The sequence below is a fragment of the Echinops telfairi genome, unplaced genomic scaffold (assembly GCF_000313985.2).
Source record: "Echinops telfairi isolate 266 unplaced genomic scaffold, ASM31398v2 ScPeMD7_17;HRSCAF=63, whole genome shotgun sequence".
NCBI classification, from domain to species: domain Eukaryota; kingdom Metazoa; phylum Chordata; class Mammalia; order Afrosoricida; family Tenrecidae; genus Echinops; species Echinops telfairi.
The window spans coordinates 6447225-6462451 of record NW_022103914.1 but is presented as its reverse complement, the minus strand read 5'-3'; the positions used below and the strand labels follow the sequence as shown (position 1 = coordinate 6462451).

The following is a 15227-nucleotide window of genomic DNA, read 5'->3' as shown; positions in this document are numbered from 1 at the left end:
ATTTTTTGAAGTTCTAAATGACACTTGAGATATTTATTGTATTATTTTAATTATGCCCTATTTTTTAGTAACATGGGTAATAAGGAATGGAAATAATTTATTCCAATAAAAAAGTAACTTCTTCTGAAGTAATTTTTTTTATATTCTTCACTTGATTTAATGACACCCAAGGTAGAGCTTTCTACTCCCGTAGACAGGTACAGTCTCAGAAACCTATAGGGGTTGCTGAGTCAGCATTGACTTCATGGCAGTGAGTTTGATTTTGGTAAAAACAGCAAGTTAGAAAAAAAACAACAACAAAAAAACCCCCAGCAAGTTAGAGCCTTCAGACAAATCCCTCCTACAGATTTCTTTTTTTTGTAAATAATTTTTTATTAGTGCACAGGAACAACTATCTGTTTACATGGTGTCCTTACTTCCAAGGTATAGTAACTGAGTTTGGTAGCTGCAACAGAAATTGTGTGGCTTGCAGAGCTTAAGATATTTGTTATCTGGTCCTTTCAAGAAAAGCTTGCCAAGCCCTAATCTAAGGATTATAAGATAATCATATTCATTTAAAAATTATAATTAGTGAAAATAGTATTAACTATAATGATAAAGTTAAATAATTCTTGAACTACTTAAAAGAGATAGTATTGCATACTAGTGGGATATACTGTAATAACTTCATGGCCTGCTGAAAGACTACTTAGATTTTTTTTGAGTGCTAATGAAATAGAGTGCTAATATTATGTTGCTTAATTTTGTCAACAAATATTTATTAAATACTTCCTTTGTGTTAGGAACTATGCTAGGAACTATTCATATAGAAGTGGATAGAACTCAAATCCTTGATTTTACAGAGCTTATATTAAAGCGGGAAGACAGTTACTAAATGCAGTTAACTAAAATATGACATACAAAGGGGTCCCCCCAACCACCTGACAAAAAAATTGTGTTTTTTTTTCTTCCAAAGCTATTTATATAAATGGCTTTACAAAACAACCTTAACGTCTTCACAGTACTCTCCATTACACTTGATACATTTGTCAAATCTGGCGATTCCATTCTTGGAAACATTTTTCAAACTCATCTGGATGGCTGATAGCCTCTCCCTCATTTTTTCTTCACTTCTTCTACATAATCAAATCGCTGTCCTTTCATGTCCCTCTGCAGAAACAAAAAAAAGTTGCATGGGGCAAGGGAGGCATGCTGTATTTTTGCTCAAAAACTGGTGCACTGAGATGGCTGCATGAGCAGGTGCATTATTGTGGCAAAACCGTCCTCCATCTGCCACAAATCAGGCCTTTTTTTTTTTTTTAATCATTTTATTGGGGGCTCATACAACTCTTATCACAATCCATACATACATCAATTTTGTAAAGCACATTTGTTCATTTGTTGCCCTCATCATTCTCAAAACATTTGCTCTCTTCTTAAGCCGTTGGCATTAGCTCCTCGTGTTTTCCCCTCCCTCCCCGCTCCCCCCTCTCATGAACACTTAATAATTTATAAATTATTATTTTGTCATATGTTAAACACTGTCCGACATCTCCCTCCACCCACTTTTCTGTTGTCCTCCTCCCTGGGAGGAGGTAATATGTAGATCCCTGCAATCGGTTCCCCCTTTCTATCCCACCCTTCCTCCACCCTCCCAGTATCACCACTCTCACCACTGGTCCTGAAGGGAGCATCTGTCCTGGATTCCTTGTGTTTCCAGTTCTTACCTGTACCAATGTACATCCTCTGGACTAGCCAGATTTGTAAGGTAGAATTGGGATCATGATATTGGGGGGGAGGGGGGAGGCATTTAGGATTGGAGGAAAGTTGTATGTTTCATAGTTGCTACACTGCACCCTGACTGACTAAATCAGGCCTTTTTTGTCTCATACAGTTCCACAATCTTTTCAGAACGTCTAAATAGAAAGCTTGATTAACAGTCTGACCTGGTGGTATGAACTCCAAATGCACTATCCCCTTCACATTGTCTTGATCTTTGATTTCACTTGATGAGCTTTTATTGGGCAAGGTGATAATGGCATCTTCCACTAGCTTGACTGGTGTTTGCTTTCAGGGTTGTAAGAGTAGCACCCTGTTTCATCACCAGTAATGACCTAGGGGGATAAAATCTGGGTCGGTGTTTTTCAAAGCACAGCATGTTTCCAGTTGACACTCTTTTTTTGCTGGTCATTCAAAACCCAAGGCACAAATAGCGCAGCGACCCCTTCTCATTCCCAAATCTTCCTTTAAAATTCACCAAACCGAGCTCCAAGATAGTCCAGATAACTTCCCCATCTTTTCAATGGTTTGTCGTTGGTCTTTAATCACAAGTGCATGAATTTTGTCTACATTTTTGTCCATTCGGGACTTCCAGAATGAGGTTTGTCATCAGTCAATATTTCACCTCTTTTGAAATGAGAAAACCATTTGTACACTTGAGTTTTTCCCATAGCACTGTCCTTGTAAATATAAGCTGTGTTCAACATCACAGCAGTTTCTGCATCATTTTTCCCAAGCAAGAAACAAGATTTCACAGCTACACGCTATTCTCTTAAATTGTCCATCACAAAAATGAGGCTTGAGCGAAACTGGTTTTACAAAAAAATTCACTGTGACCAGAGAGAAGCTTCCTAGGCTATGGCACTGGGTGCACTAACTCAGAGCAAATTGCTCAGTGCTCACCTAGTGGGAAAAATGCATACTACGAAAGCTCTGCCCAGAGGTTTTTCCCCTACTTTTTTTGGAAGGGGGTTGGGTGCCCGCTTGTATACTGGAGAAAAGTAAAGAGAAGACCATGAAAATTGTGTGTTGTATATGTAGAACACTTTAATGATAACCAAGAAATACTGTAACTTGAAGGTGATACTTGAGTAAGGACACAAAAGACATGGAATTAAGTCATGTTGATGTCTGGGACAAGAACATTTTCTGCAGAGAAATAATAGCAAAGAGGCTTTGAGGCAAGAGCCTGGATAGGATATTTGAGTAGTCATTTTTACTGTGTTAGTAGTCAGAATTACAGTGTTACTCAGGGCTACAATAGAAGACGACTTGAGAAATAACTGGGTCTGAATCTAGGAATGTACAGTAGTACAAGAGTGATTCCCAGGCATCATTAAGGATCTATACTATGTTAGTAATCGTGAATTTGAAGTACATAGTGGTGCATGGTTCTTCAGCTCTATTCTGATGAAATCAAGTTAAGACAAAGAAAGAAAAGAAAACCATACTGCAGTTAGTTTCATCCCATTATGTTAATTATATAGCCATATCTATAAATCCAAGTTTTTGTTTAAAATTTTTGCGTTAAGGTCATCCTCTACAAGTCTAAGATGATCAGCTGAATGGTAGAATATAATTTTTTTTTACAATATAATTTTTTTAAGGAGTGATGAAGGAATGATAAACCTTAGTATCAAACAAAGGTTGATCAAGTAGTTGATCTAAGTGAACTAACAAATCTGTAGCCGTTTTTATAATACAATATTAATTTCTCAATAAATTTTTCTACCTCCCCTTTGTTATTTTAAAATCAAGATTTTATATTTTAATATCCTTAGGTTTTGTTTTAAAACATACCAAGTATTATAGCTCCTTTCTTCTGAGATAGTTATGACATGGATGCCATACTCAGCTGATTCAGAAAACATGTTTTATTTTTTGACTCCACCATTTATTTTGGGATACACTATTAATGACTGGCAGAAGAACATCTGGAGAAAATAAGATTTAAAATTAAGCCATAGAAAATATCTTTATTCTGAAGATATTAGAACCCTCTTGAAAACAGTGATTTCCAAGTAAAGTTTCTATAAATTTACAAAGCTGTATTTTCTCCTTCTATCCACATCTAAAGAAGCCCTAGTGGCACAGTGGGCTTTGTGTTGGGCTGTTAACCACAAGGTCAGCAGTTCAAAATCACCAGATGCTCTGCCAGAGAAAGATGAGGCTTTCATTTTCTCTTAAAATTTATAGTTGTAGAAACCCACAGTGGCAGTGGGTTTAAGGTCTAGCCTACCTCACACCTTCCCGGTGTTCTATCTAAGAAGTCTTGGTGACATAATGGGTTTAGGGTTTAGTTGCTAACTACAAAGTCGTGATTCTAATTCTCCAGTTATTCCATCGGAGAAAGAATTGGCTGTCTGCTCCTGTATTAAATTAAAGTCTAGGAAACTCAAAGAGGCAATTCAATTCAATGTAGAGTTGCCATGAGTCAGTATCAACTCGAGGCAGTGGTGTTTTTATCTGTTTTTTGAATGAATATCTAAAAAGCTACCCCTCTCCCCCCCCTTTTCTCACTTTTAGATAATTCCTCTGACATATGATCATAGCAACATATCTCGTGACATAATATATCTTTAAAGATTGTAATCCAATGAATTTTGATTAAGAATATTATCTAAAACAAAATGTCCTCAGGGGCCAACAGTGGCACTTAGGTAGGTAGTTTCCCTTGTTATCTGAAGCTATTGATATCAAAGGATTTGCTAACTCATGTCTAATTCTCTAAATACAGTATAAATTTACCTAACATCTTCTTATCTCTTGTATAATTATCTAAGCTTAGTTTATCCCACTCATGTAACACATGATATAAGCATAAGATAAAGAAGCAATTATTAGGTACCTGCCAGAATGGTTATCTTTCTTTGAAGATCCATTTTATGCTATGAAGATTATTTTGATAAATAATTTAGTCAGGAAAAAATTTTCAATGTATTCAGATAGCCTTGTAAATCTTTTATGCCTGGATCTAACTATGATATGAAAGATAATTTCTAGTGGCCTTCCTAGATGGTGTTCTTAATAATGCTTCATACATCCCATTTCCCATCAGTCACCAGGTAAGTAAATATTACATTCAAAATTTATGTCTTCTGAATGCCCATTTTACCATTACTGTTATTTGGTTTAACCCTTGAATTACTTCTCAACTAGATTATCACAGTAGCCTTCCTGCTTGTCTCTTCAGTTTCTTCCTTCTTCCTCTATTAGTCAAAATTCATATAAACATGATTATGAGGACCTAATGCCGGGGGCTTAAGTGGAGAGGAAATATTTTGAGAATGATGAGGGCAGTGAATGTACAAATGCGCTTTACACAATTGATGTGTGTACGGATTGTGATGAGTTGTATGAACCCCTAATAAAATTATTTTTTTAAAAAAAGCTCTTTAGCTATTTTAAGCAGAAAAGAATTGAATGGAATGAAGGTAGTTGTTAGGATCCTTGGTGACATAATGGTTATTTTTTGGACTGCTTTCTACAAGGTCAGCAGTTTAAAACCACCAGTTGCTCCACAGGAAAAAGACAGGGCTTTCTATTCCTATGAAGTAGTTACAGACTCAGAAGAGTTGCTTTCTAGTCCGTTCTGCTTCATGGTAACCGCTTCAGTGTAGGTGACTCCATAGTGATTTTAAGGCTTTGATCTTTTGGAAGCCAATGCTATGTCTGTTTTTCAGGGTGCCTGTAGGTAGATTCAGGAGCCCTCTTGCTGTAGTGGGTTTTGTGTTGGGCTGCTACCACAAGGTCAGCAGTTCGAAACCACCAGCTACTCTGCGGAAGAAATGCAATTCCCTCTACATCTATAAGGATTTACAGTTTTGGAAACCCACAAAGGCAGTTCTCTGTTCTGTAGGATCTCTGTGAGTCAGGACTTGATGGTGGTGAGTTGTTTTTTGTTGTTCAGGTAGATTTGAATGTTCAATCTGGCTGGTACTTAGGGTACCATTTGTGCTACCTGTGAACCTTAATAAAGGTATTAAGGAGAGGTACATAGTCATGAATGTGTGCATGAATATGAACAGTAAAGTACTAGTTATACTTGAAGCTTCAGACCTGGTATGTTTATAAAACTGATTTCATAATTTTAAGACCTTAAACTTGGTTTGAAATGTAAAACTATAAAACTTAGAATAATATCTTAAAAACAAGCCAGTTTAAATAATTTTCAGAAAGCTGTCAATTTAGAATTGTTTTTTTTTAAGTACTTTCAGGATATGTGTAATCTATTCAATTACTTTACAAATATATAACATTTTTGCAGTGTTCTTTGAGACCGTTAATATTATTGCCTCTGTTGTTATGGAAACAAGTCTCTGAAGGCAGTCTCAGAGGCTAATGATTCCATGGTATTGCTATGGATAGAAACAACTGAGACTGTTAGTCACATGATCTACGTTGAAAAAAAATTTTTGGTAGCTGATTTTATTGAGTGATAGAAATGGAGCAAAATGAGAATGATGACAGTAATTATTGTCAGGTTAATGAATTACATATGAGGTTTTTCCAGTTCAAACAGCTTTTACCGAATTATTTTTTATAGTAATCCAATTTTAAAATGCTTGCTATATATACTACTCTTCTTTATATTAGAATTTTAAGTTTGACATTTTTATAAATTTAGAACCTTACACAGCCTCCCAGAATTTTATTTTCCTCTCAGTCTCCTTCATTTGATTAATACTTATTTAGAGCTGTATTTTTACTTTGGGTAAATGAAATCAACTATTTTGTAGTTGCTTTGGAACTCTTGTTACTTGAATGTCTATTACGTTATGACTCAGAAATTGTGTGTTGATATGTCATTTGTTTTTGAGTACTTGCTGATAAGTAATTGCCTTCCTTAAGAGACAAGTGTGGTTTATTTGTATTTGTTTGTTTGTTTTAAAGTGCTCAGTGGCCTATAAACTGTGGATCAACAGGATATAGGCTGTCTAGGTTAAAAAATTTGTTTGAAATTTTTTTTGTTTAGCCATGATAAAAGTTTACACTAGAGTTTAAGTATAACCGTAAACATTAAAATATTTATAGTTTATAATTAAGGGCTTTATTTTATTCTTAGTTGTAAAGTTTGACACAAGCATGTATTATTGCCTTTTGTTTTTTTATATCATATTGTGGTTAGGTGCCATCAAATTGGTTCTGACTCATAGCAACCCTATGCATAACAGGTCAAAACACTGTCCGCTTCTGTGTTTTCATCACAACTGTTGTGATGTTCAAACCCATCATCACACCGCTGTGTCACTCCATCTTGTAGTGTATTCCTCTTTTGTTGCCTCTCTACCAAACATGATATCCGTTTTCAGGGAATTGGTCTTTCCTGATAGCATGAGACGAAGTCTAACCATTCTTGTTTATAAGGAACTTTCAGCTAATATCTGATTCGCTTATTAGGACTAGAGATCATTATTAAGAAAATATTACATTTGGTACATTTTCAAATTTAAAAATAAACTTAGATTTTTCATGACTTGACGCATTTGAAGACTACACCAAATTTTCTAGTGTCACTCAATTTGGGTTTGTCTGATGCTTAATGTTAGATTCAAGTTATGCATCTTTGATAAGTGTATCACAGAAGTAATGGATTCTTACATATGCTTTTGGTTTGTCCCATTAATAAATGATGTTAACTTTTATTATTATCCGTTAGGGTGCTCCTCCTCTCTAATAAGTATTTTGAGAGGAAATGCATTAAGTAAACATACCTATCCCATTAAAATCTGCACCCAAAATTGCATTGATGTTTCTTGAATAATGGTTGCTAAATGATGATTTTGTAATTTGGTAATTTCCTATGTATTTTTAAGTTGGCATTCTATTGTAGGGAAATGTTTTCTCTCCTTCCATTTATTTGTTTCTCTATTTGTTTATGTTTCTAGGCATATTTATTTGTTCTCTTCCTGTTCTTAATAGTAGAGGTCACTAGCTCAGATTATTTTTAAATGATATGTATTACATTTTAAATAACACTGTTGTCATAATTTAACAGAGCCTATGGGTTTTCTAAGATTTGTAAATGTATTAGATAAGTGTGCCATTTAAAAGTCATTGGTATGAAATTATTGATTTAAGCATATTAGGTGAACTTAAGAATGTTTTTCTATAGGAACAATATATAATGGTGATTAGAGTCCAGAGCCAGACCTACAAAGACTATTAATAATGTACTTTTATTAATTACTATTATTAATGTACTTTAATAAAGACTTTATTAATAATGCACTATTTCTGCTGTCTTATTACCAGTTATTATATTCCTAGGAAAGCGTATTCTTGCTCTTAGACTTGAGTCTAGAAAGTCTTATCAGTCTTCATTGCTGTCATCCTGAAAAGAAAAGGGCAACTGAAATATTTAGAATTGGACTGTTGGGTAGGTTAGGGTAGATTTAACTAGGTTTATTTTGGGTTCTTCTGAGGTTTCGGGGTTTGGTTCTTCCGAGGATCTGTTAACCATTTGTTCTTTTTAAAAAGCCTTTGGTATACACCAGGGATGTCAAACTGCCAGCCCATGGGCCTCAGGCAGCCCCCAAGGTAATTTTTTGTGGCCCACGATTCTCTGAAATAAAATGAAAATAGAAAAAAATTGTTATGAAGAAAATAACACTTAGAGGAGATCAAGGCAATATCGTACACACAATTCCCTTGTTACATGTTATTTCAGAGCATAATGGGCCACAAAAAATTACCTCGAGGGCCGCATGCTACCCGCGGGCCACCAGTTTGACACCCCTAGTATACACTGACCTCTTACCTATCTGGTTTTAGTGTTTTCTATAACAGACAGATGGAGTATGCTTCATTAAATTCATAGAAAAATCCCATGAAAGGATGGATTTTTCCCACATGAACGTATTAAAGTGTCCTTGTGTGTTATTTTTGTAGCAAATATTTATCAATTAATATTTAAAGGATTGGTCTTGTTACAAAGCATTTTGTATATTCTAGTTAAATCTTTTAAAAATTACTTAATCAAGTCAAGCATAATAATTGGGAAATGGTAAAACTTGGTTGTTTATATCATGAAGAATTCTCCAAACCATTCTCCTTTCTACCATGCTGCTGGGTTTCCCTGCTACCAGACTAACTTTTCAAAAATTTTTCACTGACTATTTGATCCTCCTGAATTCTGTTTTTAATATCTCATCTTATATCTTCCTTGCAATTTACCTAATTACTTTTCAATATCCAAAGAAAGTAATGTTTCATTTAAACAAAAAGAAAAAAACTTTTCTGGAATTTATAAGACACATCATAAGCATTCAAGAAATATTGATTAAATGTTAAAAAAAAAGACTATTTAGGGAAGTTTAGTAAGGTTTTGCTGTTCTGAATAGTAGAAATCACTAGCACAGATTATTTTTAAATGATATGCATTAAATTTTATTGCCTTTGAATCTTTTGCTTGTGGGTTTGTAAATCTTAATTGCCTTCTTGGTGGGCTAAAAAAATAACTTTTGGTTCTCTGAATGCTCAAGGAAAGTAATCAAATATATTTTGAATGCTAGAACAATATTTGGCAGTGTACCTATCATGCAAGTGTGTTAGCTCCTAGAGGGAAGAGTATCGGAAATCATGATCATCTGTAATTTTCAGTTATATCCCTGAAAAACAGTCACTCAACTATGCAGAGTTCATCATTAAAATTATTATGAGTGATATCATTTTACAAATAATTTCTGAAGAGAACATTTTACCGTTTAAACTGAAGCATTATATTAATATTTTACTTACTTTTTTGGTTATTTGTGTAAATTCTATCTCTGTGTCACAACTTTCTATTGTGTGTGTCCCTTTTATTTTGGTGTTTTTCCTGATTTTTGTCATTGATGATTTTTAGCCAACAGAAGCTGTACCTCCCTCTTCTCCCACTGTCCCTGTGATCCCTGTCCTGCCCGTCCCTGCTGAGAGTACTGTCATCCTACCCACCACACCACAGGTTACTAGTTTCTTTTTTTCATTATGAAAAGTTGGTTTATTTTTAGTATTTTATTTGTAGTCTTTTAAAGCTGTTCTCATATTTTCTTTGTTAAGTTTGAGCTTTAATGGGGTATTACCAAGAACTAAATATTTGGAATTTAATATAAAGTAGATTTAACGTTTGCTGTTTGATTAAGTTGTCTGAGAAATAAGAAGTGGTCTAAACTTATCTTCATAATTTAGAACCTTCTGTATTATGCTTCAGTTTTTTAAACTTTCTAGCTTCAGAAATTTTTATTCATATTTAAAAAATTAAAACTTAAACTAATTTTGTATCATTTTGTTTCTCAGGATATATTTATCATCTTTGAAAATACGCCCCTTTCTACCATTTGATTACATAATTCATTTTAATTTATTAGTTAAAACTACTAACGATATATATGGAGTATTTGGGAATTCTGTGATAATATTGCACATTTTCTGTAAGTTTAAAACTATTCTACAGTAGTCAGTTTAAAAACATTATTTAGATCATGGAACAGCCCCACAATAAAATAATAACTAATTATCAGAGAATTTGAACATTTTTGTTTTCAGAGCTTTAGTAAGTCTCAAGGGGGGTGGCTTATCCAAAACCACTGCCTTTGAGTTGACTCTACCTCATAAGCGAATCTATTAGAGTTTCTGAGACTTTGTGACTCTTTTTTGGAGCAGATAGTGAGCATCATAATCCTCCTACAAAGCAGCTGGTAAATTTGAATCTCTTGCCTTGCCAGTAGCAGCCCAATACTTAACCAACATCACCACTAAGCTCCAAAGGAGTGGCTTAAGAGACGTTAACTACCCTTTCAACAGACTTATTGAAAATGAACATAATGTTAGTATTATTAACATAATATTAGTATTATTAGTATTATATATTGAGGTAATGATCTTTGGTTTTAGAGGTCTTATTGAAAATGTGAATAAATGTTTACTAAATCGGTAAACATCTGTTATTGATCTAAGTAATAAGCATAGTATGTCAGCTGTGAAAACATAGTTTCAAAATAAGCCCCATTGGCATAAAAAGCAGGAGGGGGGGGTCAACCATGATTATTTATTTTTCAGCACCCTTCCCCATCTCCTCTAAGAAATGAAAATTGATAGGAACATTCTAGGGGAAACTATAGATATTGCAGCAAAATCAGTCTTATGTGTTACTACTTCTTTATAATCTAGGTACTCTGAAAAGTCACTAAAAGTTAAGCAAAATCAGGAATTAAATAGATAATCTCCCTATGTTATAGAACAGAAGTTAAACCTATAAATAAAGTACAAATCGAAGTGAACAGCTTTAAGTATTACTACTCTATGTACAACTTCCCAAGTATCTAGGACTTTGTACAACAACAAATCTTTTTTTTATCATTTTATTTTATCCACACATCCATCAACAATAAACAATAAATTGTATCCTGAATCTGTTTAATCTAAAAATAATTTTCTACAATCCTCTTAGATTTTGTACCAGTGTCATCTTAAGAAACCTGCTGATTTCTGTAATATATTTACTGTCTTCCTACTTTAGTGCCTCTCATTACACTTAGAAATTATTGAAACGTTGTGTAGCTTAGTTAAAAATACAGGTCTTGACCCAAATTGGAACTTTCTACTTACTAGCCATGCAGCTATCTATCCATTTTAACCACACTGAACTTCTGTTTACTCATCTGTAACAGTAAAGATGATAGCAGTCCTAATTCAGGTGCTGTTGTAATGACGGTAAGGATAATTATTACAGGGGGAGGACATAGCTTAGTCACGGGCACCTGGCAAGAATTTAGATTTTAACTATTCGTGTTTCTTTGATAGAGTAAAGCAAGAGACAAGATTTTTTTTTTTTTAAAGCGAAGAGGAGGGAGGGATATGTAGCTAGGCCTAAAGATGGGCTTGTTTATTCTACCTAGACTCACTTTAGATTTTAAATATACTCTAAAAAATCCATAGAGGATAGGTTCACAGTTTGCTGCATTTATTTGAGAAAGCCTCCCTGTGTCCCATTTTCCAGAATGTGTATTCTTGAGTTTGTGTAGCCTGTGCATTGTAAAATGAATACAATCATTACGGATTTTTGTCTTCAAATAATTTCAAAAAGAAATACTTAGAAGAATATATAACTTAAATTGAAATATTTTCCTTCTGAGGTTTGCTTCTGTATTTTACTGCATCATCATGTAACAGAAATAGAAGCTGAAGACAAGATAAGAGTGTCATTCTACCTTTGTCCCTGGCATGAGTAATAGTTGGCTCCTAGTGACTAGAGTTTCATTTTGTTTTTTAGCCTCTCTGAGTTTTATTATCCTAGTCACTTACTAAAATTGAAGGTTATGCTTCTTTGACTACTTTTGAGTGAGTTTGAAGGTCAGGCAGATTATACACACACAAATATATACTTAATTAAGAAATTGTACTGCCTTTTATTATTTTTAGAATTCTTACATTTTCAGAGTACTTTTATATTGATCTTGTCATTTGAACTTTATGCAAACCCTCTGCAGTAGGAATTATTGTGGTATAGGAAAAACAATTACTGAAGTTGCAGAACATAAACCTTCTGGTCAAACATCTGACTCCATCACTTCCTTTGCCTCACTACTTTCTGGCCGTGTGATGGTGGGAAAAATCTAATTTCTCAAGAGCTGCAGTTTCTCCACATGCAAACTGAGGAGGTGAATAACCGGTGCTTTTTATTTCGGTTGTATAATAATATAATGATACTTGGTTTGGTAAATTCACTGGTTTATACATATTCTCCCAAGAAAATACTCTTCTTGAAAACCAGATCCTTTAAACCTTTATTTCTCCCAGTTATATAGTTGAAGTAATGTTAAGGCTGCGAGGGTGGGTGGGATGTGTATGTAAGACAGAGATAAGGCCATTTTTTCATATGTAAGTGTGTACTTTTTCATTCAGCTTTTTTTGTTGTTGTTGCTATTATTCAGTTGTAAAAATATGAAGATGACTATAGCATTGTCCCTGCACTTCAGGAGCCTACTATTATTTGTGAAAGAGAAAAAATAACAAATAACTCTTCCATGACAGGAGAGTAGTTAAATTAGGACAATGTCCAGAGTAACACGTCCTCTGTCTCCTGGATTTTTCGTCTTTCACAAATAGTATTAAAAGAGTGAATCATTATTGTAACCTTAGTGTAAACTTCATTTTACCAGTAATCTTAATTTGAGTATACTTTGGATTATTTGAATGAGCCTTTTTTTTAACTGAATACTAACATCTCCCAGCAATCACTTTAGTTCCATTTGTAAGTACAAATTCCAATTTCCATTTGTAAATTTGTAATTTTATAATTAACCCACAATGATCACCTAAGTGATAGCCTTTAATGTTTAATGCAATGTTTCTCAAATTAGAATCCAAGATGTATTCTCTATAGCAGTGGTTCTTAAACTGTTGGTCGTGAGCTCTTTGGGGGTCGCCCGATTCATAACAGTAGCAAAATGACAGTTATGAAGTAGCAACAAAGATAATTTTATGGTTGGGGGTCACCACAACATGAGGAACTGTATTAAAGTGTTGCAGCATAAGGAAGGTTGAGAACCACTACTCTAGGGTCTGTGAAACTACATTTGAAAATACTTGTTTATAATTTAGTTGGGAAAACAGAGACATTAGACAAATAACAACATGAAACTTTGATAAATGGTAAAGAAAAGAAATATAGTGTACCATATAGGAGATCACTTCCTAAACATTATGGCCTATTTTTAAGTAACTGGATCATAGAATTATTTTAACATGTAAGGGTGCTTTCATTGTTAGAATAGCAATCACTAGGAAACCTTTTGTTAATGAAATAGCATAGTAAAAGTTGCTTAAGCAAAATTGTGTTTCATAAGTTTTGTTATTAATGCTTAGTCAAATTCTTTACGGGCTTATTAGTCCTCCTCCTCCTGGAATATACCTACCCCTTTATTCCCTCCATGTCTAAGTAAAATCTAGGACTTTATTATTGCCCAAGTGTTTTTAAAATTTTTTTCCTATGATTTACAACATTTCCTTTATATTCACTAGAGCCTCACAGAGGTTCAGGCAGTTTTTACCACTGTCTCTACTGATGGAGAAAACGAGGCGCAGGAATGGGTTTTTACTTACATGAAACAGCGTTTAAATACTGTATATACTCGAGTATAAGCCGACCCGAATATCAGCCGAGGCACTTAATTTTACAACAGAAACTGCATTAAAAATGTGCGGAGAAACTCGGCTTATACACGAATATATGAGGTAATTTTCACTTGCCTAGCTCATGGTTCTCAGTGGTTTGGCAGTTTTGTAATAATTAATTTGACATTAGGTAGTGATGTAGTCACCACCCTTCATTGTGTGATTTGCTATGGCCATCCTCTATTTTCACATAACGCCGATTTTCACATAATGACCTAGTCTTTGGAACAAATCCATTTTGATAACTGACTAGTGAGTATAAGACAATGAACTCAATTCATGTATCCATCACCAAACTACAGCAAACATAAACTCGTGTCCAGTTTTATTTGATCCATATACATCCTCCCACCCCCGACCCCCCATTGTTTTACTTTTCAGTAAATTTAATACCGCATTTCATTTCACTCATAGCTACTTTAATATACGCAGTGTTTTTTAAATGACTTGAATCACAAGTTAACTTTTAGATCTTATGATAAGTTGACTTTATAAGCAACTAGTCTTGTAATAATAATTGGATGACATAGGTTTTTGATGAGAACCAGTTTCTTTTCTGCTGCATGTTTCATGGTAAACAGGCACAGGAAACCAAATGTGTTTTTGCCATAATTGTTGAAAAATATTAACATTATTAGAAATTGAAATGGCTGTGTTCTTTCATGCCTTCTTCCATAATTATGTAAGCAACATACGATGAAGTTATACCATACACATTTTTAATGAAGTAAAACATTGTCAATATGAAGATCATTGGGAAGCAAACAATTTCAATTATTCAGAAAATCTCAGATAGCTGTAGATTGACTACTAAATTAGCACTTTTACTTGCTGTATGTTAGGCTTGATTTTCACAGGATCATTTGAAACTAAACTATGACACTTGAAGTTAGCGCAGGTAATGCTATGTTTACATATTTCAAAATATTACCTACTTTTAACCAGCTGATTTGTATTGCCTACATGTATAGTATATAGTTATTTGGTCATGAGATGGTGCTATCCCTTAATGAATTTTATCATTTGGTTATTCATATGTAGTACTATGCTGAAAATAATGTAAAACATTCAAACTCTGAATATTTATCTTTTTAAAAAGCCTAAATCTTGGGAGAAATTGGTTTTTTTGTTTAATAAGTTTAATTTTTGTGCACCTTTTATGTAATTATGTAATTAGTTCAGTTAATTGGAATTTTAATGTTTCTAAAAATGTCTACTAACATTCAGTTAAAAGATTGTCATCTTCAGTTCCGGGGGGACATGGGAGAGGGGGAGGAGGGGGGAAGGGAAGAAGAGGGGATAACAAACACAGG

At 34.0% G+C, this 15227-nt stretch overlaps 1 protein-coding gene across 14 annotated transcripts in view; it reads left to right on the top strand.

Moving 5' to 3' along the window:
- The window catches only part of DLG1 (discs large MAGUK scaffold protein 1), a 245648-nt gene that overhangs the window by 119195 nt on the left and 111226 nt on the right, over positions 1–15227 (top strand). For 7 of the 14 annotated variants that reach the window (XM_045287595.1, XM_045287590.1, XM_045287588.1 and 4 more), the window contains exon 5: positions 9605–9703. The exons of the other annotated variants lie outside the window; for them this stretch is intronic. In XM_045287595.1, the coding sequence (XP_045143530.1) occupies positions 9605–9703 (99 nt within the window). The remainder of the gene's footprint in view (positions 1–9604; positions 9704–15227) is intronic. 14 annotated transcript variants of the gene reach the window in all.